Here is a 24,771-nt window from a genome sequence, read left to right on the forward strand (position 1 = left end):
AAAGACTCTTTACTCACCCGCACTGTTCCCTGCTGCTGCCATTCTGACACTGCTTGATTGTCATTAAAAATGAAGCTATGTGTATGGTTCTACATTTATTTTATGCGATTGTTTATTTACGATTCAATGGGAGTGATGTAACTCCTATGTATGTATTTATAAATCTTTTAAAAATAAAACAGAATTTTAAAGAAATGGCAGGAAAGGTGCACTCAGCTAATTACTGGCCTTAGCGGTGACGCTTTTCCTGTCATTTCCAGTGTGATGTGTCCGGACAGGAAGTGGAGAGCAGGGGGAACTGAAGCAGTGTCAGAATGGCAGCTGGGGATGGGGTGGAAAATCAGCAGAAGGGAGTAATTTTTATTTTTATTTTTTTTAACATCGTCCAGCCTGTTTTTATTTTTATAAAATCTCCATGGAGAACCCCTTTAATGAAGAAAACTTTAATGTGGGATCCTTGTAAAGAGTTTGCGGTGAAACGTCAGGCAGAACAGCTAAAAAGTAAGACCAATTCATAAAGTTTGTAAACACTTTACTTTCCCAATTGGAGACTCTGTCTCTTAGTTGTACCAGTTTCTAATAAGAAAAGACATGCAGTCCTAATGCAGGTACCTGCTAGTCTCTAGAGCAAGACAAGAGAAGTTCCTTGAGACTACTTCAAGCACACTGAACAAATACTGGTGTACAGGACAAGGTAAACATTGTGTCATTACTCGGTCATTGTTCTCTAAAGAAATACTGTAACATAGGGAATCAGAACTGACCTGTAAGATCACTTTAGTGTCTTGTGGAACTACAGTAACAATGCGAGATCCTCTTTCCACTTTTCGAACTGTCTCATCGTTGGAGATCGGTGTGCCATTTAGGAGTGCTTCTAGTGCTACAACGAGCAGTAGGAAAATTGGAGCAGCAAAGGTTGAGCATATTATTCCAGGAAATTACAAAAAAAATCAAAGTACAAATACAAGATATTACCTTTCCCTGATGTATCTCTCAGTGACACACATCGGCAGGTATGGGAGTGGTTAGTTAAGAGCAGGAAGTCATCATATATAGCAAAAGAGGTGATATTTGTAGCCACCTGAAATAGGGAATCCAGCAAAAGCAAATTACAACATACAAATACATAATGCAAATAACCAAAGGAGATGAAGACTGATTACCTATCTTCAGGATAGGTCATCAATATCGGATAGGTAGGAGGTCCAACTCCTCAGTGATCAGCTTTTTGAAGGGGTCACAGCGCTTGGATGAGAGCTGCAGACTCTTAATAGTTTACTAAGCAAAGCATCACACATTGTGTAGTGGCTGTGGGTTGTTTTGCAGCTCAGTCCCATTTACTTGAATGCTGCAGTAAGGATGAAGCACCACAGCTGATCCAACTATCAAATACTGATGACCTACCTGGAGGATAGGTCATCAATATTAAAGGGTCCATTCACACGTCCATGTGTGTTTTGCGGATCCACAAAACACAGACATCGGCGATGTGCGTTCCGCATTTTGCGGTCCGCACATCGCCGGCACTTAATAGAAAATGCTATTATTCTATTTTTTTGGGGAACGAAATTGCAGACCCGGAAGTGCGGGTCCGCAATTCCGGATCCGGCCAGCACATCGTGCTGCCCCATAGAAATGAATGGGTCCGCAATTCCGTTCCGCAAAATGCGGAACAAAATTGCGGACGTGTGAATGGACCCCAAGTCTCTGAAAGCCCTTTCACCTAAAAGAGCAAAAGATCTACACGAAAAAGAATAACACTTACCGCCAAATTATTGATGAAAAATCGTGATCTGTCAGTAATACCCAAAACAACTTCCTGCAAAAGAAAAAGTTAAACTTCATGGGACATACGTTTTTTTCAACCTAAGTAAATATGTAATTATGAAACAATGTATTATCGAAACAGTAATGGTTCAAGGGGTTGTCCACATTATATACAAATTTGGGCAAGCCATGTAAGAGGCATAAAATAACAAGTGAATGGGTGCTCGCCTGTTTTCTTTACTGTTTTTCTTTGAGGGCTGTGCTCCGGTCCACCTGCTGCTCTTCTTGGCTGCTGCTGCTATGATGTTCTGTGTACAGGTCACCACTGCAGCCAATCCCTGGCCTAAGCCATGCATGGGATGTCTCTTCTGAGGCCGGTGATTGGCTGCAGTGGTGACCTGCGTGCAAAGAACATCATTGTTTTTCTTTGTTTTTCTGACTGCAGCAGTGATGAGGACCAGAGCACATTGGAGGAAGTAGCAGAGGAGAAAGCGAGTGAGTATTCGTTATATTACGTACCAGGGATTGCCCAAGTTTTTATATACAGTAACTCAGACAACCCCTTTAACAACTATCAGTTGAACAGAATGACAAGCAATGAAACCATCTCCAGAGGCTCCACATAAACAGGCACAATCTACCAATAACCAGATGAAACAGAAGTTACATAGAGAAAAGCTTAACTTCTCATTAAAATTCAATACCCCATAGACTCTGCTACACAAGCCTTGTTATTTTTCAGAATATTCTGTTCGTTAATTTCTTAATATATTTAAATGGGCTGCAGTGAAATTTTCTGATACAGAGGTCTACATCTACTACATAGAGTTAAGTGGTAATTTTCTGACTGCCCACAGTCACCACTAGGGGGTGCAGTCATTTCCTTGAAGTGGTGGCTGAAAGCAGGTACTATTTTATTATTAAGCTCTTCCTTTATAGGGGATTTGGAGCTCTCTGTCTAAAAAGTACTATACATATACAATGCATCTTACAACTGTGGCGAGGAGGAGTGTGAATGGAGAGGCTTCAAGCATATCTGCTGACACTCTATTTAAAGTCTTTGGGAATGATAAAAGCAGCTAAGTACAGCTCTTGGCCATGTCTGCAAATCTCAAACTTTGAGTTGAGTGGCAGACTCCGCTAAGTTTCTGTTCAAACTCTTCACCATGGTCGTGTGATGAGGAGGAACAAGGGACCCCATTCTGGTGAAAGGCGGGGGTCCCAGGAGTGATACATTTTTCACCTAATCCCCTAAAAGTGAATCTCCAATTTGCATTAGTTTCTACAGGTCATTGTAAGGCCCTCTGCTCTTTATCATGTTCTTTTTTACTTATTATATTAATTTCATATTGTTTAAGGGCCCATTCACACGACCGTATTGACTTGAATGGGTCTGCGATCTGCAAGATACGGCAAAAGGTAGGACACATCCCATTTCTGTAGTACGGAGGCGCGGACCTGAAAGCCCACTGAAACACTCTGAAGCCCTTCTGTGGACTTTCAGCTCAGTGCCTCCGCATATCCTGCGGATTGTGGACCCATTTAAGTCAATGGGTCTGCATCCGCGATGTGGAGTTCTCAAGGCCATGCCCCTGTTTTGAAGACCACTATTTGCAGTCCGCAACACAGGCACGGTGACCCTACACATGTGTGAATGGGCCCTTAAGAGTGTGGGAGACAAACCCAATGAGGTAAGGGGAGAATATACAAACTTCATGCAGATGTTACCCTTAGTTGATTTGTTCCCAGGACCCCAGCACTACAAGGCAACAACGCTAACTACTGAGCACAGTCTTTGCTGAAGACCTCTAACCAGCACCTGCACTTCTTTTAGTTCATATTACTAAGCCCCTAGGAAACCTTCTTATTCTCACTTGTCTACTCCCCCCCCCCCATTTGGCTCTAATATCTAAAGTCTGAAAGTAACCAGTACCAGCTACAAGGACCTATTGTTTAAAGTCCCATCTGCTGAGTGTTATAGAGTTCGCTCCTTATGTCAGCAAGATGTCTGCTGTAAAAAGGCATTGTAGATGAAGGTTATAGTTTGTGAATTTCAGTCACGGTATGCATTGCATCATTGTACCTCTTCTTCTATTTCTGTGATTGCAGTTTGAATACAAGGATGTTGAAATTTTACATCTTGACCTGCTGCATCCTTCCAGGGTTCGATGACAGGTGATGGGGTCTCTGAAAAGATGAAGATGTTGGTCTAAATTAAAAAACTCTTATCGTTCAGTGTGATGATATCTAGCTGGATCGTCTTCATTACGCGAGTGGGATTTGTTACTTCTAATGTGACCTAATGCCAGAGTCAGCTGGGATTTTTTAACATTACAGCCAAAAGATGACAAATTAGGGATACCAACTCTGATACCTAAATTAGCATTGATGTTTTAGTGGGACAAAACACTTCAGTTTTTAATAATTTGTTGAAAGTGTAATAATCCTGGCCAGTGGATGTTGCACTGGCAATAAAGTCCTAGTAATAAAATGTCACCCCCATACTTACCCCAAAGATACTTCCAGACCTGTCCATCGGCTGTCTGTAGAGCACACGTCTTGGTCTTTGTGTTATAGAACACGCTGATTATATGTCCGTTAACAGATACAGTGGGTCTGCTTGTAAAAGAAAAAAAGTAAAAATAGAACATGCTAAATACATATGTACAATGATGAGAAAGTACATAACAGTCATATACAGCGCACGTTTACATACTGGACATCAACACTCTGGCCATCTATTGGGATCTTCAGGAGGTAAACAGTTGACTGTCTGGAATTCTCCCCTTGAATCACAACCAAAAAAGTGTCATCCTGCACCCATGTAAGATGGCGGAAGCAAAGAGGATGTGTGTTACACGATGGAACTTGAACTCTACAAACAGAAAAATAACTCAACTGAAGGAAACTGAGGTAAAATATAAAAAAAAGTGCAAGTTTGGTAATCTGACAACCAGTCATTACAAGCATCTCCATCTAGGTGTTTAAATGGAGGTTAACATTTTAAAATCGATTTTAGCCGCCAATCTGCTTAGGTGGTTAGTGGGAGAAGTGATCGGAACAAGCTGGGATCTTTCTTCAAGTTTCTCCTACAAACACAGAGCTAGCAGCTTCCAGACTTTAAATGGGTTGCCTGGCCTTAGAGCTTACAACTTCTGTGGTCCTCTCCTGTCCTCGGCCCGCTGCTGCTCTGTTCTCAGTCACTTCCCGTCCCCACAGGACTAGGAAGAGGCTTGGTCCCGTGTCCACTGCGGCCAACCACAGGCCTCAGCAATCACAGCAGCTTGAACTCTACGTCCCAGAAGTAATGTACCGTTCGAGCTGCCGTGACTGCTGAGGCCTGTGACTGGCCACAGTGGTCATAGAACCAAGCCTCTTCCTAGTTCTGCAGGGACCGGCTAGAACAAAACAGCAGCAGGGAACTGTGGATAGGTGAATGTGGTTTTTATGTTCAGGCAGACAGGGGAGGACCCCTAGGGATGTTGGACAATCCTTTAAAATAGTGCTGCCTCCTAAAATACTGCACCAAACTCTTGCCATTATTTTCTAGTGTGGCCAGCATGTAAAAGGGATTAGACATTACATACATATCCTTGGCAGCGAGAGGGTTAAAAGCATTAACTATATACTTCCACAATAAGTAAAGAGGTTATCCCGTTAGGACAACCCCTGTCCATATGAACTTTTAGGAGTCAGTCAGATCTGATTCCACACTACAGGTAGGTGCTATGTAATACTAAATATCGGCTGAAGTATAAGAGGTGGCCACCTACACATCTCCCCATCCATAACAGCTGATAGCTGGCATTACTGGTATGTAACCTACTGGGTTCTTATTTAGGGAAGGGGTTGTCCAGTATGCTACATTGTACCTTTCAAAACCTACACACTTTCTGCCCCATTTTAATGCTACAATAATTATGTGATAATAACTTCTGCTCTGTTCAGATTAGTGTTATCATACAGTGCTTCAATGGGTTCTCCGGTCATTTTAAGTAATTAGTCCTTTATAATATCCTGTGGAAAGATGATCGTTTAGTTAGTACTGCCTGTCCCTTGCTCCACTGATGCCGCCATCCCCACTGCACTCTCACAGGCATCGGGTTCTTCCGCATAGGATGTGTGCCCTCCTCTTGGTCCTGGTCAGCTGCACTACAATTATGCAGGGAAGCTTACGTGGAGGGAGGGACGGGTACCTACTGACTAAATGATCTTCCTTCCACATGATAGCACAAAAGACTGATTACCTAGAACAGGGATCAGCAACCTTCGGCTCTCCAGCTGCTGTGAAACTACAACTCCCAGAATGCACACTTACGCCGCTGTTCTTACAACTCCTGTAGAGGTGAAATGAGGATTCTGGGAGTTGTAGTTTCAGAACAGCTGGAGTGCCGGAGGTTGCTGATGCCTGACCTAGAATGACAAGCGAACCCCTTTAACAACTGTGCATTATGAAGTGTTGTCAGAACTTCTAAATGGGCCTGTGTATGATTGTGCATGTAACATCTTCCAGCACATAGAAATGACCTGCATCCTTTTTCCAGTACTGGCATTATAGAGTTTAGTTTATATCCATTTCCTGGTACTGCTTTCACAGTGGAATCTTTAATTGCCTCAATTCCTGCAAAAATAGGAAAAAAATAATGTGTATATTTCCAAAATACTATATAACAAGCATGTGGCTTCCAATATGCTCGGATCATTCTTTACTGACCATATCTGCAGATATATAGTGTATTGGCAGTATCAAGTACAACAAAGTCGCTGCTCTTGTCTGGATCTGAATGGAAAGCAAGGTTATTCACAGCAAGTGGAAACTGCATGTGAAATGTGCACATCGGAGGAGGGACCACAGACTGTCCAAAGGATGTCACCAAAACCTTATCTGTACCAAAAAAAGGGCAAATGCATTTCATTTAGGGTGTCAGTGAAAAACAACAGTCCATGTAGCTATAGATTAGCTATAGTAGGCATTTACATCTTTAATATAACCAACCTTCAATACAAAAATCCATATTGCTACAAGATTGGAACTCCTTTGTGGTCCAATACAATAAAAAGAGGAGAAGAACAAAGTCAAAGATGATAGTTTGCCACCGGTGAGGGAAACGGATAAGGATAGGACTTCATGAAAATAGGCGACTGCTTCCCCACATCGGCTGTCATTTACACACTGGACGCAATACACAAAATAAAGTGAGAAGACTATGAGCTTTAACGTTTCTTACCACCATCAATGATGGCCACATCAGCCTGTCCTCCTGGACCATGCCCACTGCAGTCTGTACTCCAGGTCCAGTCATAGCAAAGGTACCGCCATCCAGTGCATACAACATGCAGTCTGTACGAGATCTCAGGGTCCCACGCTACAGACACAACTCTCTCGTTTTCCTCACTCCCAAAAAGTAAACTTTGTTTCAGGTACCAATGATAATTTCCAGCCACCCAGAGTTGAACTAAGAAAGAAACATCATATAAACAGACGCAAAACTATTAGGAAAAGTCTATGTCATGAAAGAAGAATAAAGGCAAGACGTGTATGTAAAAATAGTACATTATGGCTACGGTATAGTAAGGCTAAGTTCTGCATCGGAGGCTGTGCTACTTTGTCATTTTCATTGCTCTGCTCCTAGAACAGAGAAGAACAATTAAAACAATCAACGGTGGCAAAGCGAACAAGCCTAAGACAATTGGAATGTATAAAGCCTCATGCAGAAGACCGTATTTTGTATCCACATCTGAGCCAAAATTTTTGCAGTTCACATATAGACCCATTCCTTTCTATGGGTTCGCAAAAAAACATCATCCGTGTGCTTTCTGCATCTGTGTGTCCGTCTTGCAAATGATAGAACGTTTCCTATTGTCCGTTTTGCAGACAAGAATAGCCATTTCTGTTAAATGTAACTGGGAAAAATGCAAATTACACTTAGAAGGTATCCATATTTTGCGGATCTGCGGTTTGCGGACTGCAAAACGGATACGGTCGGAAGCATGTAGCCTAAAGCAAACAGAGCTTTTCTTTCATATCATCATCCTCCACCTTTCCCACACAGTAATATGTATATACACATAATATATACTTTAAAACCATATATACTGCAGAAAATATATAGGGGGTCATTTATTAAGCTGAAATAGACCTATTTCAGGTGCAGATTGAGGCGCAACAGCTAGCTGCGCCGCAATCTGCGACTTCTCCAGCCAGGTCTAAAGGCGCGCCTTGGGCGGAGAAGGGGAAGGGGCAGCAGGCCCACCTCATTTACCATTTTCTATGCCTGTTTTAGGCTACTTTCACACCTGCGTTTAGGTGCGGATCCGTCTGGTATCTGCACAGACGGATCTGCACCCATAAGGCAAACGCTTCTATCCGTTCAGAACAGATCCGTTTGCATTACCATGATAATGCAAACGGATCCGTTTTGATTTACACTGAAAGTCAATGGGAGGCGGATCTGTTTTCAATTGCACCATATTGTGTCAGTGAAAACGGATCTGTCCCCATTGACTTACAATGTAAGTCAGGACGGATCCGTTTGGCTCTGCATCGTCAGGCGGACATCAAAACGCTGCAAGCAGTGTTTTGGTGTCCGCCTCCAGAGCAGAATGGAGGCAAATTGATGCATTCTGAGCGGATCCTTATCCATTCAGAATGCATTGGGGCTGAACTGATCAGTTTTGGGCCGCTTGTGAGAGCCCTGAAACGGATCTCACAAGCGGACCCAGAAACGCCAGTGTGAAAGTAGCCTTAGGCGTAGAAAAAAGGTGTAAATGTAAGACAGCAAGTAAGCCGTCTTACATTTCGAACTGACGGAGGATCCGCCTAAGTTATGGAGAGGCCTGAGCCAGCTTAGGGCTTTATTAAGACCGGCATCTAAAATGCTGGCCTTAATAAATGTGCCCCACAGATTTCATTTTCTATTGCCAAAAATTACGTCAAGTTAATCTAATCTTTCTTGTAAAATAAAAATGAGTGCGTCACATGACAATATGTGTCTATATTACTTTAATCTTGCATTTACCATAAGTATTGGGTTTTGAACCCTCCTTTCCTAGATCCTGAAGCCAAACAGCTAAAACTGTTGAATCGGAGTTCCACAGAAGTTCCCTCACCTGTTCCAAAAATAGTATAAAAGCATAAATATATTGTCCTGTTTTTTTTTTGTCTACACAATATATAACAAAACTAAGAATCCGCTCATCTAAGGAAAAAAAAAAAAATCATGTTATCCAGGCTTGCCTACTTTTGAGAAATTACTTTAAGAAGAACATGCCCATCCTCACACTCTAGAATTATAACTATATCAGCCTTCAAACAGACTAAATATAGTAAGCGCTGACTTAGTGGTTTGTAAAGTCAAGCCCAGCCCTTCCCTCACTATCACAGTCCAACACATTACAGTCAGTCCCAGTGTGCCCATGATAAGGCCACCCACATTACCTCCAATATTAGTGCCAGTCACAGGACCCCTAAAAAGTATATATTTTTTTTATTCAATTATTACCACAGCCTGTGCTAAGGAATGGTACAATTTGCTGTTGTAAAGCTTATTTTCGAATGCGTCAGACATGCTGAATAGGGGTCATCCGGGAACTCAGCCCTATAAACAGACAGCTTTTTTATGAATCCATTAGACCTGAAATGAAAAGTGTTGTTATTGGTGGGGCCGACCAATGCCTACTCTTGGCAGAGAGGTTGTTGTACATGTATATCCTCACTCCAGAGAAAAGACTGACTTCATTACCCAGAATCCATCTGGTCTCATGGGGACATGGTTAATGCAAACTAACTTACAATTCTTTCTTTTACACTATGCATACAACCCCTTATTTCCCACCTTTCCTCCACCCGTATTAATCAGTCTTGTATAGCTTTGTGTACTGATAACTGTTCGTCTGTTTGCTTTGTTTTCAGGACAGAAAATTAAAGCTCTTTTATAAGAGTAGAATTGTCCGACAAGCTTTCGTAGGAATGCTCATTCCCAATCATTGCCCCCTTTAAGGGGTCAGGTTCAGGTTTTTTAAATGCCGTTTTTGAAGCCAATACCAGGAGTGGATTCAAAATTGTCGAAAAAATCTGACGTGTCACTTTATATGGTAATAACTGTAGAGCTTGTTAAAAAATCATTTTCACCAGAAAATCCCTTTAAAGGGTTTCTGTCACCCTGCAAAACTCATTATTTTTTTTTGGATAGTTAGATTGCTCATAGTGCGATATAGCAGAATATAATGCTCTTACTTACTTTCATGCGGCCGATTCTTTATAAAACGAACTTTTATAATATGTAAATGAGGGCTCTACCAGCAAGTAGGGCGTCTACTTGCTGGTAGCTGCTGCAGAAATCCGCCCCCTCGCCGTGTTGATTGACAGGGCCAGCCGTGATCTCCTCCTCCGGCCGGCCCTGTCAGTAATTCAAAAATCGCGCGCCTCGCGTCATTCGGTGCAGGCGCTCTGAGATGAGGAGGCTCGTATCCTCAGCACTCCCTCAGTGCGCCTGCGCCGATGACATCACCAAAAGAGAAGACGTCATCGGCGCAGGCGCACTGAGGGAGTGCTGAGGATACGAGCCTCCTCATCTCAGAGCGCCTGCGCCGAATGACGCGAGGCGCGCGATTTTTGAATTACTGACAGGGCCGGCCGGAGGAGGAGATCACGGCTGGCCCTGTCAATCAACACGGCGAGGGGGCGGATTTCTGCAGCAGCTACCAGCAAGTAGACGCCCTACTTGCTGGTAGAGCCCTCATTTACATATTATAAAAGTTCGTTTTATAAAGATCGGCCGCATGAAAGTAAGTAAGAGCATTATATTCTGCTATATCGCACTATGAGCAATCTAACTATCCAAAAAAAAAAAAATGAGTTTTGCGGGGTGACAGAAACCCTTTAAAGTGTTAAATGAGCACCAGTCAACTTGTTATATTATTGACTGGTGCTCATCTCGGGCTGAACTTGGCCTACAGTCAGGTCCATAAATATTGGGACATCGACACAATTGTAACATTTTTGGCTCTATACACCACCACAATGGATATGAAATGAAACAAACAAGATGTGCTTTAAAGGGAACCTGTCACCGGGATTTTGTGCATAGAGCTGAGGACATGGGTTGCTAGATGGCCGCTAGCACATCTGCAATACCCAGTCCCCATAGCTCTGTGTGCTTTTATTGTGTTAAAAAAAAAACGATTTGATACATATGCAAGTTTACCTGAGAAGAGTCCTGTCCCTGACTCATCTCACGTACAGGACACATCTCAGGTTAATTTGTATATGTATCAAATCGGGGTTTTTTTACACAATAAAAGCACACAGAGCTATGGGGACTGGGTATTGCGGCTGTGCTAGCGGCGATCTAGCAACCCATGTCCTCAGCTCTATACACAAAATCCCGGTGACAGGTTCCCTTTAAATTCAGACTGTCATCTTTAATTTGAGGGTATTTACATCCAAATCAGGTGAACAGTGCAGGAATTACAACAGTTTGTATATGTGCCTCCCACTTGTTAAGGGACCAAAAGTAATGGGACAATCGGCTTCTCAGCTGTTCCATGGTCAGGTGTGTGTTATTCCCTCATTATCCCAATTACAATGAGCAGATAAAAGGTCCAGAGTTCATTTCTAGTGTGCTATTTGCATTTGGAATCTGTTGCTGTCAACTCTCAAGATGAGATCTAAAGAGCTGTCACTATCAGTGAAGCAAGCCATCATTAGGCTGAAAAAACTAAACAAACCCATCAGAGAGATAGCAAAAACATTAGGCATGGCCAAAACAACTGTTTGGAACATTCTTAAAAAGAAGGAACGCACTGGTGAGCTCAGCAACACCAAAAGACCCGGAAGACCACGGAAAACAACTGTGGTGGATGACCGAAGAATTCTTTCCCTGGTGAAGAAAACACCCTTCGCAACAGTTGGCCAGATCAAGAACACTCTCCAGGAGGTAGGTGTATGTGTGTCAAAGTCAACAATCAAGAGAAGACTTCAGAGTGAATGCAGAGGGTTCACCACAAGATGTAAACCATTGGTGAGCCTCAAAAATAGGAAGGCCAGATTAGAGTTTGCCAAACGACATCTAAAAAAGCCTTCACAGTTCTGGAACAACATCCTATGGACGGATGAGACCAAGATCAACTTGTACCAGAGTGATGGGAAGAGAAGAGTATGGAGAAGGAAAGGAACTGCTCATGATCCTAAGCATACCACTTCATCAGTGAAGCATGGTGGTGGTAGTGTCATGGCGTGGGCATGTATGGCTGCCAATGGAACTGGTTCTCTTGTATTTATTGATGATGTGACTGCTGACAAAAGCAGCAGGATGAATTCTTTAGTGTTTCAGGCAATATTATCTGCTCATATTCAGCCAAATGCTTCAGAACTCATTGGACGGCGCTTCACAGTGCAGATGAACAATCCCCCAAAGCATACTGCAAAAGCAACCAAAGAGTTTTTTTATGAATTTTTTAAAAGGCAGTGGCTCACTTTCCCGTAACTCTGGGGTGGTGCTCTAGTCTAATTGAATAAACCTTTCAAATGCAGTAAATATTGTTAGAAGACGACTGGCACTCCAACATATACTGATCACATGGACACAATGTATCAAAAATAGTGTAGTATTACATATATTTATTTATGTCACTCAACAAATAAAAACACACCTAAAACATCTTAAAAAGCATAAAAACCATGTATATAAATATGTGCACAATAAACTTCAAAACAAGGACAAATAATCCATATAATTAGTCACAGACCAAATGTGTATAGGTCATTCACAGTGGCGGATCCTTTGTATTATGGATCTTTGGCCGCCAATTTAATGGCGGTATTAGATGGATTCAATATAGTATAGTTGATATATATATATATATATATATATATATCTCTATCTATCTATATCTCGACCATTGGGTATTTCACAATCTTTCATGGGTTGAAAGGATGATGTGATTAGTCCATGTATACATAGATAAGCAATCCACAATCCTCTCTTACTCTCCGTCTGTGAACTGACAGTTCAAAGATCACTACGGCCAAATTGTTGCAGACGCTATATGAGCAAAGGCTGTTGGATACTTCCAATTTTGATATTTGGTTGTACAAATCATATACAGTTGCCGTTTGCTACAGCATTGCCATTTTCTGGGTATTTAGGAATCTGAGGCAATATGAGCACAATGGGTACAGTTTCGTCGGTAGACCCGCTGTGGCGTCCCACTTCAGTGGGCTTACCTGAAGTTGTGGTCAATACCGGTATGCTAGATGTTACGAGTGGGGTCAGTCATCTCAGCAAGAGGATTTCAGCCAGGTAACGAGGCTGTGCTGGGTGTCGGCGTCTCACGCCATGCTTGGTGTTGGTGTGTCACGTGATCCAATCTGAATCTTGCGGGAAGAAGTTCAAATCCAATGTTCTTATGTCTCCGATCCGGTTTAGTTTTGCTGAGCTTCAGACTTTCGCATGTTGTACTTTCAAATATTCTTTCCCATATATGGCAGTTTAGTCATTGAATGTATTATGCAGATACCAGATGTGTTTCGGGGAATGCTTTCCCCTTCTTCAGTGGCTACATTCAATGTTTGAAAGTCCGGTCTTTGATATCTTAATCTGGCTGATGTAAAAACATGGTCTGGATTTTTGTTATCCGCCTCTGTAGTTCTAGTGCTCGTGCGGTTTCAATGATTTATACATGCGATTTTTTTTTATGTATACATGCGTTTTAGAACGCATTGTACTGAAAGCACTAAATTCGAAGAAGAAGCTGTTAATATGTGTACACAATTCAGAATATCCAGAAAAGGTCATTGACAAAGCACTTAATAAAGTCAAAAATATGGAAAGAGAATCTTTTTTTACATCAAAACCCACACAAGAAATATAAAAAGAAACGGATTTTAGACTGATTTTACCTTACAACGCACAGTTCAAACAAATTGAACACATTATTAAACGGCATTGGCACTATGGTTTTGTCCTGAAAAATATAGGACTCATCACCTATACAAGAGCACCAAACCTAGGCTTAAAAGTGGCCCCCTCGATAAAGCACAAACACAAGAAGACATCACCAATGCAGAACTGGTTAAGATTGAATGGTTTTTATAGGTGCGGAAAATGTGTAGGTTGTAGAAGTACCAACTTTCCAAAAAGAACGAATAAGGTCTCTTCCACACAGAATTCTTTTTCCATGGAGATTAAACATCTCTTGACATGTAATTCTTCAAGTGTAGTCTATTTGGTCCAATGCCCATGCCAAAGACAATATATTGGCAGAACTAAGAGAGACCATTAAAAGGTTAGAATATCGGAACATCTAACCAATATAAAAAATGGATATGAAAAAAATTCATTATCCAAGCATTTTAATGAATCTCATAACAAAAACCATAAAGGCCTAACGTTTACAGTATTGGAAAAAAAAATAGAGAAACACTGGAGGGGAGGAAACCATATAGAAAGAATGTCGAGAGTAGAATCGAGACGAATCTATGATTTTGGAAGCCTCCTGCCAGCAGGCTTAAATGCTGGACTAGAAATTTTTGGCTTCCTATGACAATCCAGGTGTGACATATGTAGAATGGTACACGGTTCCCCCTACTTATGGGAGATCAGCACTGCATCATAAAATACATCTTATACTAGGATTTTTAATAGTTCATAAAATTTTAGGATATCCAATATCCGGTAAAATAAACACCGTTTTCATTGAAAAAAAATAGTATACGTTATGATGAGTGTGTAAATATATAAACATAAATATTATAATAAATATATATATATATATATATATATATATATATATATACACACACACATACATACATATATATATATATATATATATATATATACATACATATACATACATATACATACACACACACACACACACACACACACAGTACAGACCAAAAGTTTGGACACACCTCATTCAAAGAGTTTTCTTTATTTTCATGACTATAAAAATTGTAGATTCACACTGAAGGCATCAAAACTATGAATTAACACATGTGGAATTATATACATAACAAACAAGTGTGAAACAACTGAAAATATGTCATATTCTAGGTTCTTCAAAGTAGCCACCTTTTGCTTTGATTACTGCTTTGCACACTCTTGGCATTCTCTTGATGAGCTTCAAGAGGTAGTCCCCTGAAATGGTTTTCACTTCACAGGTGTGCCCTGTCAGGTTTAATAGGTGGGATTTCTTGCCTTATAAATGGGGTTGGGACCATCAGTTGCGTTGAGGAGAAGTCAGGTGGTTACACAGCTGATAGTCCTACTGAATAGACTGTTAGAATTTGTATTATGGCAAGAAAAAAGCAGCTAAGTAAAGAAAAACGAGTGGCCATCATTACTTTAAGAAATGAAGGTCAGTCAGCTGAAAAATTGGGAAAACTTTGAAAGTAAGGGCTATTTGACCATGAAGGAGAGTGATGGGGTGCTGCGCCAGATGACCTGGCCTCCACAGTCACCAGACCTGAACCCAATCGAGATGGTTTGGGGTGAGCTGGACCGCAGAGTGAAGGCAAAAGGGCCAAGTGCTAAGCATCTCTGGGAACTCCTTCCAGACTGTTGGAAGACCATTTCAGGGGACTACCTCTTGAAGCTCATCAAGAGAATGCCAAGAGTGTGCAAAGCAGTAATCAAAGCAAAAGGTGGCTACTTTGAAGAACCTAGAATATGACATATTTTCAGTTGTTTCCCACTTGTTTGTTATGTATATAATTCCACATGTGTTAATTCATAGTTTTGATGCCTTCGGTGTGAATCTACAATTTTCATAGTCATGAAAATAAAGAAAACTCTTTGAATGAGAAGGTGGGTCCAAACTTTTGGTCTGTACTGTATATATATTACACCATAGTAAAAAAGCATAAATACACTATGGAGTTTTATTTTATTTTATAATATAAACCCATTACTAAGGTCGAGTATTTATCTATGTATGTTGAGTACTTATCATCAGATTTACCCACTTAAACATTTTTATTACACTTTTATTGTATTTTTATTGCATTTTCATTGTATTTCTTTTATTGTGATAAATTTTCTAACCTATAGAATAGATGCAAAATATAATTTTGCAAATATAGACCAAAAAACGCATGTATAACGCATTGAAACCGCAAGGGCACTAGAACTACAGAAGCGGATAACAAAAATCCAGACCACGTTTTTACATCAGCCAGATTAAGATATCAAAGACCGGATTTGCAAACATTGAATGTAGCCACTGAAGAAGGGGAAAGCATTCCCTGAAACGCATCTGGTATCTGCATAAAACATTTAATGACTAAACTGCCATAGATGGGAAAGAATATTTGGAAGTACAACATGCGAAAGTCTGAAGCTCAGTAAAACTAAACCGGATCGGAGACATAAGAACATTGGATTTGAACTTCTTCCCGCGAGATTCAGAGTGGATCGCGTGACACACCAACACCGAGCATAGCGTGAGACGCCGACACCCAGCACAGCCTCGTTACCTGGCTAAAATCCTCTTGCTGAGATGACGGACCCCACTTGTAACATCTAGCATACCGGTATTGACCACAACTTCAGGTAAGCCCACTGAAGTGGGACGCCACAGCGGGTCTACCGACGAAACTGAGTAAAATACCCATTGTGCTCATATTGCCTCCGATTCCTAAATACCCATAAAACGGCAACTGTATATGATTTGTACAACCAAATATCAAAAGTGGAAGTATCCAACAGCCTTTGCTGATATAGCGTCTGCAACAATTTGGCCGTAGTGATCTTTGAACTGTCAGTTCACAGACGGAGAGTAAGAGAGGATTGTGGATTGCTTATCTATGTATACATGGCGTAAACACATCATCCTTTCAACCCATGAAAGATTGTGAAATACCCAATGGTCGATATATATCTATAAAATCAACTATACTATATTGAATCCATCTAATACCGCCATTAAATTGGTGGCCAAAGATCCATAATAAAAAGGATCTGCCACTATGAATGACCTATACACATTTGGTCTGTGACTAATTATACGGATTATTTGTCCTTGTTTGAAGTTTTTTGTGCACATATTTATATACATGGTTTTTATGCTTTTAGGATGTTTTAGGCGTGTTTTATTTGTTGAGTGACATAAATAAATATATGTAATACTACACTATTTTTGATACATTGTGTCCATGTGATCAGTATATGTTGGAGTGCCAGTCTTCTTCTGAGTTTTTTTTAAGGGAAAGAAGTGGAATGTTATGCAATGACCAAGTCAATCACCTAACCTGAATCCGATTGAGCATGCATTTCACTTGCTGAAGACAAAACTGAAGGGAAAATGCCCCAAGAACAAGCAGGAACTGAAGACAGTTGCAGTAGAGGCCTGGCAGAGCATCACCAAGGATGAAACCCAGTGTCTGGTAATGTCTATGCATTCCAGACTTCAGGCTGTAATTGACTGCAAAGGATTTGCAACCAAGTATTAAAAAGTGAAAGTTTGATTTATGATTATTATTCTGTCCCATTACTTTTGGCTCCTTAACAAGTGGGAGGCACATATGCAAACTATTGTAATTCCTACACCGTTCACCTGATTTGGATGTAAATACCCTCAAATTAAAGCTGACAGTCTGCAGTTAAAGGATAACTGTCACATTTAGACCCCAATTTCAATTTTCATATATGTAGTTACTAATAACATGATATTCCAGAATCAGTTACTATTAGACTAACTTACCCCATATTTAATAAGATTCAGCCCTTAGCAACCAGTCTGCATAAAACTGCAATTTCACTATTCAGTTAAGATGGCCGCCACTGCCCTCACCCTGAGGCTAATCCCGCCTGCCCTCACTAGCCAGTAACAATAGCCCCCCAAAAGTGTCAGTAACCAGAGCCCTCCTCCTTAAAGGGTTAATCTCCTGCAGCACAAAGGGGTCCTCTTACCACATGTTGCTTTCATTTATACACTGAGCAGATGACAGAGCTCCCTTCCCTGTTGTGCGCTGCTTCCACTCTGCATTCTCCAGCTCTGCTGAGTGAGGGAGCGTCTGCCAAGCGTAGGGACAGGGAGAAGTGCACACAGCCCAGGCACTGTTATCAGCTGCTGGGGAGGACCTGGCTTTAATCATTTACTTACAGTCCCTGGCTGTCAGTAATGTGACCTTGCACGCAGCGTGCTTCTGCGTCCTCCGTCCTTCAACAGATAGACGGACCATGCCTAGCAACACTATTTTAAGCACAGGTAAAAGTAGGCAGTACAGGGAACAAAAATGTGGAATTAAGGGGTAATTGAATACACAGTGAAAAGTTGAAATAGGGTCACCAAGGAGATATTAATCACCACAATCCAATACTCCAAAAAAAAAAAATAATACAACAGTTATCCTTTAAAGCACATCTTGTTAGTTTCATTTCAAATCCATTGTGGTGGTGTATAGAGCCAAAAATGTTAGATTTGTATCAATGTCCCAATATTTATGGACCTGACTGTATGTAAAAGGACCCTTATTCTAGCATCTTTGCTAGCCCGCGACATCTTAAACTCTGCTATCAAATCTAGCTGGTGCTTTTTTCTTTATGATTTATACTAGTATCTTTTTTCCATCAAAAACCACTGTTACTTATGAAGTTCACAGAAAAGTGAAGGTAACCTATTATCCTGTCACTCGATCATGTATTATGTTACTTGTGAATTACCCCTCCTGCAATTTCCTAGTCTGTGCTATTAGGATTGCATTTTCCAAGACAAAATATAATACAGTTAAATAAATAAAAAAGCCTGACTTTTCTCTGTATCTTAAAAGGACACTTCCATAAAAAAAATGTTTTAGCACATATTAACCGCCTCCGGACCGCCTAACGCAGGATTGCGTTCCGGAGGCGGTCGATTCATTCCTCCTAGACACGCCGGCGCGTCATCTCGCGAGATTTCCTGTGAACGCGCGCACACAGGCGCGCGCGTTCACAGGAACTGCAGGTAAACGAGCTCATCTACAGCCTGCCAGCGGCGATCATTCGCTGGCAGGCTGTAGATCCGATTTTTTTAACCCCTAAAAGGTATATTAGACGCTGTTTTGTTAACAGCGTCTAATATACCTGCTACCTGGTCCTCTGGTGGTCCCTTTTGCTTGGATTGACCACCAGAAGACACAGGCAGCTCTGTAAAGTAGCACCAAACACCACTACACTACATCCCCCCCCCTGTCACTTATTAACCCCTGATCACCCCATATTAGACTCCCTGATCACCCCCCTGTCATTGATCACCCCCCTGTAAGGCTCCATTCAGACGTCCGTATGTGTTTTGCGGATCCACGGATCGGATCCGCAAAACACATACGGACGTCTGAATGGAGCCTTACAAGGGGGTGATCACCCCATATAGACTCACTGATCACCCCCCTGTCAGGCTCCATTCAGACGCCCGTATGTGTTTTGCGGATCCACGGATCGGATCCGCAAAACACATACGGACGTCTGAATGGAGCCTTACAAGGGGGTGATCACCCCATATAGACTCACTGATCACCCCCCTGTCAGGCTCCATTCAGACGCCCGTATGTGTTTTGCGGATCCACGGATCCGCAAAACACAGACACCGCGGATCCGCAAAACACAGACACTGGCAATGTGCTTTCCGCATTTTGCGGATCCGCACATTGCCAGAACTATATAGAAAATGCCTTTTCTTGTCCGCAATTGCGGACAAGAATAGGACATGTTCTATAGGCTCTACAAAAAACGCAGTGTTCGCCCGATCAGGCCTGATCTTGTGCGCACACTTGCGTTCAGTCCTCCCCAACGCAGTGACAGAATATTAGTTTTTCTGATCACTGCAAAAACACCGTAAAATCGCTGCGTCGCTATAAAAAGATCACTTTTGAGGGGCATGGCGAGTTCATAGCAGATTTTTTATTTTTTTTTGTCACAAGTTAGCGGAAATAGATTTTTTTTTATAGTTTTTTTGTTTTTTTTCTTACAAAGTCTCATATTCCACTAACTTGTGACAAAAAATTAAATCTCACATGAACTCACCATACCCCTCACGGAATCCAAATGCGTAAAATTTTTTAGACATATTCCAGACTTCTTCTCACGCTTTAGGGCCCCTAAAATGCCAGGGCAGTATAAATACCCCACATGTGACCCCATTTTGGAAAGAAGACACCGCAAGGTATTTCGTGAGGGGCATGGCGAGTTCATGTAAAATTTTATTTTTTGTCACAAGTTAGTGGAATATGAGACTTTGTAAGAAAAAATTTAAATAAAAATATAATTTTCCGCTAACTTGTGCCAAAAAAAAATATTAAAAATTCTAGGAACTCGCCATGCCCCTCACGGAATACCTTGGGGGTGTCTTCTTTCCAAAATGGGGTGACTTGTGGGGCATTTATACTGCCCTGGCATTGTAGGGGACCTAAAGCGTGAGAAGTATTTTGGAATCCAAATACGTAGAAAATGCCCTGTGAAATCCTAAAGGTGCTCTTTAGAATTTTGGACCCTTTGCGCACCTAGGCTGCAAAAAAGTGTCACACATGTGGTATCGCCGTACTCAGGAGAAGTTGGGCAATGTGTTTTGGGGTGTCTTTTTACATATACCCATGCTGGGTGAGAAATATCTCTCTAAAATGACAACTTTGTATATAAAAAAAAAAAAAAAATATGGGAAAAGTTGACTTTTAGAGAGATATGTCTACTTTCCGAAATGGGGTCATTTGTGGGGTGTTTTTACTGTCTGGGCTTTGTAGAACCTCAGGAAACATGACAGGTGCTCAGAAAGTCAGAGCCGCTTCAAAATGCGGAAATTCACATTTTTGTACCATAGTTTGTAAACGCTATAACTTTTGCGCAAACCAATAAATATACACTTATTGCATTTTTTTTTATCAAAGACATGTAGAACAATAAATTTAGAAAAATTTATATAGAAACGTAGTTTTTTAAAAAAAAAAATTACAACAGAAAGTGAAAAATTTCATTTTTTTGCAAAAAATTCGATCAATTTTGATTAATAACAAAAAAAGTAAAAATGTCAGCAGCAATGAAATACCACCAAATGAAAGCTCTATTAGTGAGAAGAAAAGGAGGTAAAATTCATTTGGGTGGCAAGTTGTATGACCGCGCAATAAACGGTGAAAGTAGTGTAGTGCAGAATTGTAAAAAGTGGTCTGGTCATTAAGGGTGTTTAAGCTAGGGGAGCCGAGGTGGTTAACCAATGTGTGACTATTCTTTGTAATTATTTTCTATAAAATCAGGAGCATGCACAGTCTCCATCTTCCTCCTCCTCCCCCCCCCCCCCCCGCATAGTCAGGAGCACTGCATCTGAAGCTGCTAGGTCCCGCACACGTGCAGCCCCGCCCCTCTCCCATGAAGCCCAGCCCCTCACTAGCATCTTTTTTTCACCAGGAGCAGCTCCAGACTACGTTGTGGTTACAGGACCTGTGGTGATGTCACAGTCATGTGATCAGCCATGTGTGTGGGAGGAGTTAGGGGAACACAGTAGGACTGTGCTGGTGGAGAATGCAGAGTGCGTCAGGTGGGCGCCATGCATGGCAGCGTCAGGTGGGCGCCATGCATGGCAGCGTCAGGTGGGCGCCGTGCATGGCAGCGTCAGGTGGGTGCCGTGCATGGCAGCGTCAGGTGGGCGCCGTGCATGGCAGCAGTGGTCTTATGTTTATTTCTGCATGGGAGACTAGCAATGGTTTCCCTGCAGAAATATCAGCCTCATAACGTTATGTGGGCCTATGCATTATATATATGAATTACCGCAAAATTTTTACTCCTCCTCAGCTAAAAATACTCCTCAAAATTGTTAAGAGTAGTATTTTTACTCTTCTGGAAAAAATGTAGTGCAACCTCTGCTGTCAGCTGTATGTTGTCGCCCAAAAAATAAAAATAAAAATAAAATATGGTTGTCAGAAAATGGAAACACAAAAACATGATTTTTTTTTTTAAACTTTTTTTATTGTGTAAATACAAAATAAAAATAAAATAAAAATAGACATATTAGGTATCGCCACATCGTTACGACCTGCTCTATAAAATATCACATTATCTACTCTGTCAGGAGAACATTGTTAAAAAACAAAAAATAAAAACTGTGCCAGAACAGCCATTTTTTGGTTACCTTGCCTAGCAAAAGATATATATATATATATATATATATATATATATATATATATATATAATATAATAGAGGTGCAGGCCAATGGATCCGGCAACAAATCCAGGACAATATAAGAATTTTTAAAAATGGCAGCACTCTGAGTGAAAAGAAAAACACTTTTTTCACCCCAGTTTGGTGTACAAGGTTCAGGTTCGGGTTATGTATGAATTCCATTATGGATTCTGCTACCACGGACCATAACTAAGGGTCCATTCACACATCCGCATAACGGGTCCGCATCTGTTCCACAATTTTGCGGAAGGGGTGAGACCACAGGTGTGAATTAAGTGTTTGAGAGTGCGGACATTATCAAACTGGTGTAAAGTAGAACCGGCCTAGTTGCCCATAGCAACCAATCAGATTCTACCTTTCATTTTTTACAGCTTCATTAGAAAATGAAAGGTGGAATCTGATTGGTTGCTATGGTCAACTAAGCCAGTTCTACTTTACACCAGTTTTGATATATCTCCCCCACTATGTACTTCTATGTGTACTTATATGCATTGTGTGTCGTCACACTGTACTAGTCTGGGTGGGAAAAGTGACCGCTCACGGTGCGGACTGCACACAATACTGTGTTCAGAAGAGAGTGCATGTAGTGAGAGCTGTCAGTAATGAGATCTATATCCTGCTTATAACACCATGGTTCTGACTGTAGATCGCTGCACTAATGTTATCAGCAGAAATATCTATTGCTGTCCACAAATAATAGATTTTCTACAGAAGGGAAAGTGAGAAATAGATCTTTAGATTGGAGCATACTGTAAGACTCACCATGTGGATTGGAATTAAATCTTACAAGTTCCAGCAGCCTATATGTAAGTGGCTGCTAGCTGTGCTGTGTAACAGGATGTGGGGGCGGGGCAGCAGAGCTTGTGCTGGTGCATGTGAAATCCACAGGAACACCCACAGAGCCTCACAGGAGATGACAGCACTGAGCAAAATTCATAGAAGAGCATTTTTGAGAGCATGTGAAGCAAAGCTGTTACCAGTAAACAAACAAGTGTAATTTTATTATGTGCTGCATTATCGTAAGATATGGGGTTATTCGTTGTAAGTGCACAAAGGTGTCTATAACCTTTAACTCTCTCATTCACACCATCACTGCCATCAGAGAGAGGCCCCTCTAATTAAAAGAGCACATACACATATCACAAGACCTCCCCCATCAAAACTTAGCATGCCCCCCACTGCCCCACTCAGTTTACCAGTAGGCGTGCATCACAAATTCCTAAGCAGAACGGAATGCAAAGTGTGATGCCACAGATTTTGGACAAATGTAAACTCAGTAGCATAGAGTAGAAGTAGTAAAGTGGAATTTTAATCTAAAAACTGTAATAAAGTCTCCCTCTCTCGATTTTATTGACTTATATGTGGAACAGGCGTTTCATAAATATGAGGCTCATTCTGAACACCAGATTTATCAATGCATTAACACCACACAACTGGCATAGGCACATTACTAAATCCCCCTATACAGTTCTATGTCTGAATTACATTGCATCATAAAACTGTCTGGCTGAAGCCACCGCTAAGGGGATATCCATGCAAAGGAATCTATACAGTTACCATTGACTGCAATGGAAACTGTAAAACTCAACACTGATCTGTCCCTAGTGGAAGCTGCATGAAAATACAGTGTTTTTATGTGGGAACAGAAGAGGCAGTTCAGCACTGGGGCCCCCTCCCGTCACAGTAGTTGCATGGTATAACTGCATGAAAGTTACAACACTGACACTAATTGAAGCAATGCTCTTCCGTGGGCATCTTTATCTAGGCCTAGCAAGACAACAATAGATCTGTCATACTGTCATCTCAATTGTACACCTGCTATAATCATGAGGATAACCTTGCAGTTAACATCTTTCTCTCACAGGAGCAGTAAACTGACAATCGATTAACTATCTGCATAGGAGATGTTACCATTTTTGCTGACTGCTACAGAAAGGCAATATTTTGTATTAAGTTTTCAGTAAAATAGTACTGCTAAAATGAAAAAGAAAAAAACTGTTGCAAAGTCAAAAAACGGCTTGAATACAGAGTTTAAAAACATACTTCGTTTTGACAGAAATGACCCTTTAATATCAAATTAACCATATTTGTGCAAAATTAAATTCAGTTTAAAGAAGACAGACAGTCAGCTTTGTCTTAACACCAATGCATGTGAATGTATTAACTCTCTCTTACCTGAACTTCTCCTTTTGCAAAAGGTAGTGTGAATTCTCCATGTACAAGCCCATTCTTCTCAAAGAAAATCACATCATGCTTGTTGGGCTTGCTCTGAGTCGAAGCAATCAAACTACCTGAAGGCCTTGAAATTATAATAGAAAACAAAGGGATCGTCCCACGATTAACTTTCATTTATTGAGTTAGAGTTTGCAAAATATATTTTCTCGCTCGTGTCAATGGGGGACACAGAAGAACATGGGACGTTAAAGAGCAGTACCATGGGGAAGGAACAAGAACAGAATGAATCCAACGCCGGTCATAATGCCCCAAACAGAAATGCAAGGACACACCCGGAACCTGGAAAAGAGACAGGAATAATCATTCCCAGGAAGGCCAGCCAGAGAGCAGCTAAACACGGAGTGACTCCGGCTGGGCAGAAGAAAGAACATTCCAGGGAACATAAATCACGGCTTAAGAGACTGCAGAAGACTTCTGAGGAAGTGATATCCATGGGTCAGAACCCCAGGAAAAAGAATCACGCTACAACCATCAACAGACACAACATGGTGCGAGAAGAAAAAAAGGGAACCACTCAGTAGAAAACTGATTGAAAGAAGACTAACTAAAAATAGCGTCTGGATATCAAGGGACAGAGAAGTGCAGATGTGACAAAAATAAATAAATCCCCCCCACGGG

At 41.2% G+C, this 24,771-nt stretch overlaps 1 protein-coding gene across 3 annotated transcripts in view; it reads right to left on the minus strand.

Annotated features, from left to right (window-relative positions):
• ELP1 (elongator acetyltransferase complex subunit 1) overlaps window positions 1–24,771 on the minus strand; it is a 119,135-nt gene that overhangs the window by 75,488 nt on the left and 18,876 nt on the right. The window contains exons 1-12 of one of the 3 annotated variants that reach the window (XM_040417845.1): window positions 24,094–24,207; window positions 9,270–9,365; window positions 8,787–8,877; window positions 6,996–7,223; window positions 6,482–6,652; window positions 6,295–6,388; window positions 4,484–4,642; window positions 4,277–4,386; window positions 3,851–3,954; window positions 1,766–1,819; window positions 976–1,081; window positions 765–880 (exon numbers count right to left, since the gene is read on the minus strand). In XM_040417845.1, the coding sequence (XP_040273779.1) occupies window positions 765–880; window positions 976–1,081; window positions 1,766–1,819; window positions 3,851–3,954; window positions 4,277–4,386; window positions 4,484–4,642; window positions 6,295–6,388; window positions 6,482–6,652; window positions 6,996–7,223; window positions 8,787–8,877; window positions 9,270–9,335 (1,299 nt within the window). In that variant the 5' untranslated portion in view covers window positions 9,336–9,365; window positions 24,094–24,207. Of the gene's footprint in view, window positions 1–764; window positions 881–975; window positions 1,082–1,765; window positions 1,820–3,850; window positions 3,955–4,276; window positions 4,387–4,483; window positions 4,643–6,294; window positions 6,389–6,481; window positions 6,653–6,995; window positions 7,224–8,786; window positions 8,878–9,269; window positions 9,366–24,093; window positions 24,218–24,771 lie in introns of those variants that run through there. The other 2 variants (XM_040417844.1, XM_040417843.1) reach the window with 2 other exon arrangements.

Source organism: Bufo bufo, chromosome 2 (genome assembly GCF_905171765.1).
Source record: "Bufo bufo chromosome 2, aBufBuf1.1, whole genome shotgun sequence".
Taxonomy (NCBI): Eukaryota; Metazoa; Chordata; class Amphibia; order Anura; family Bufonidae; genus Bufo; species Bufo bufo.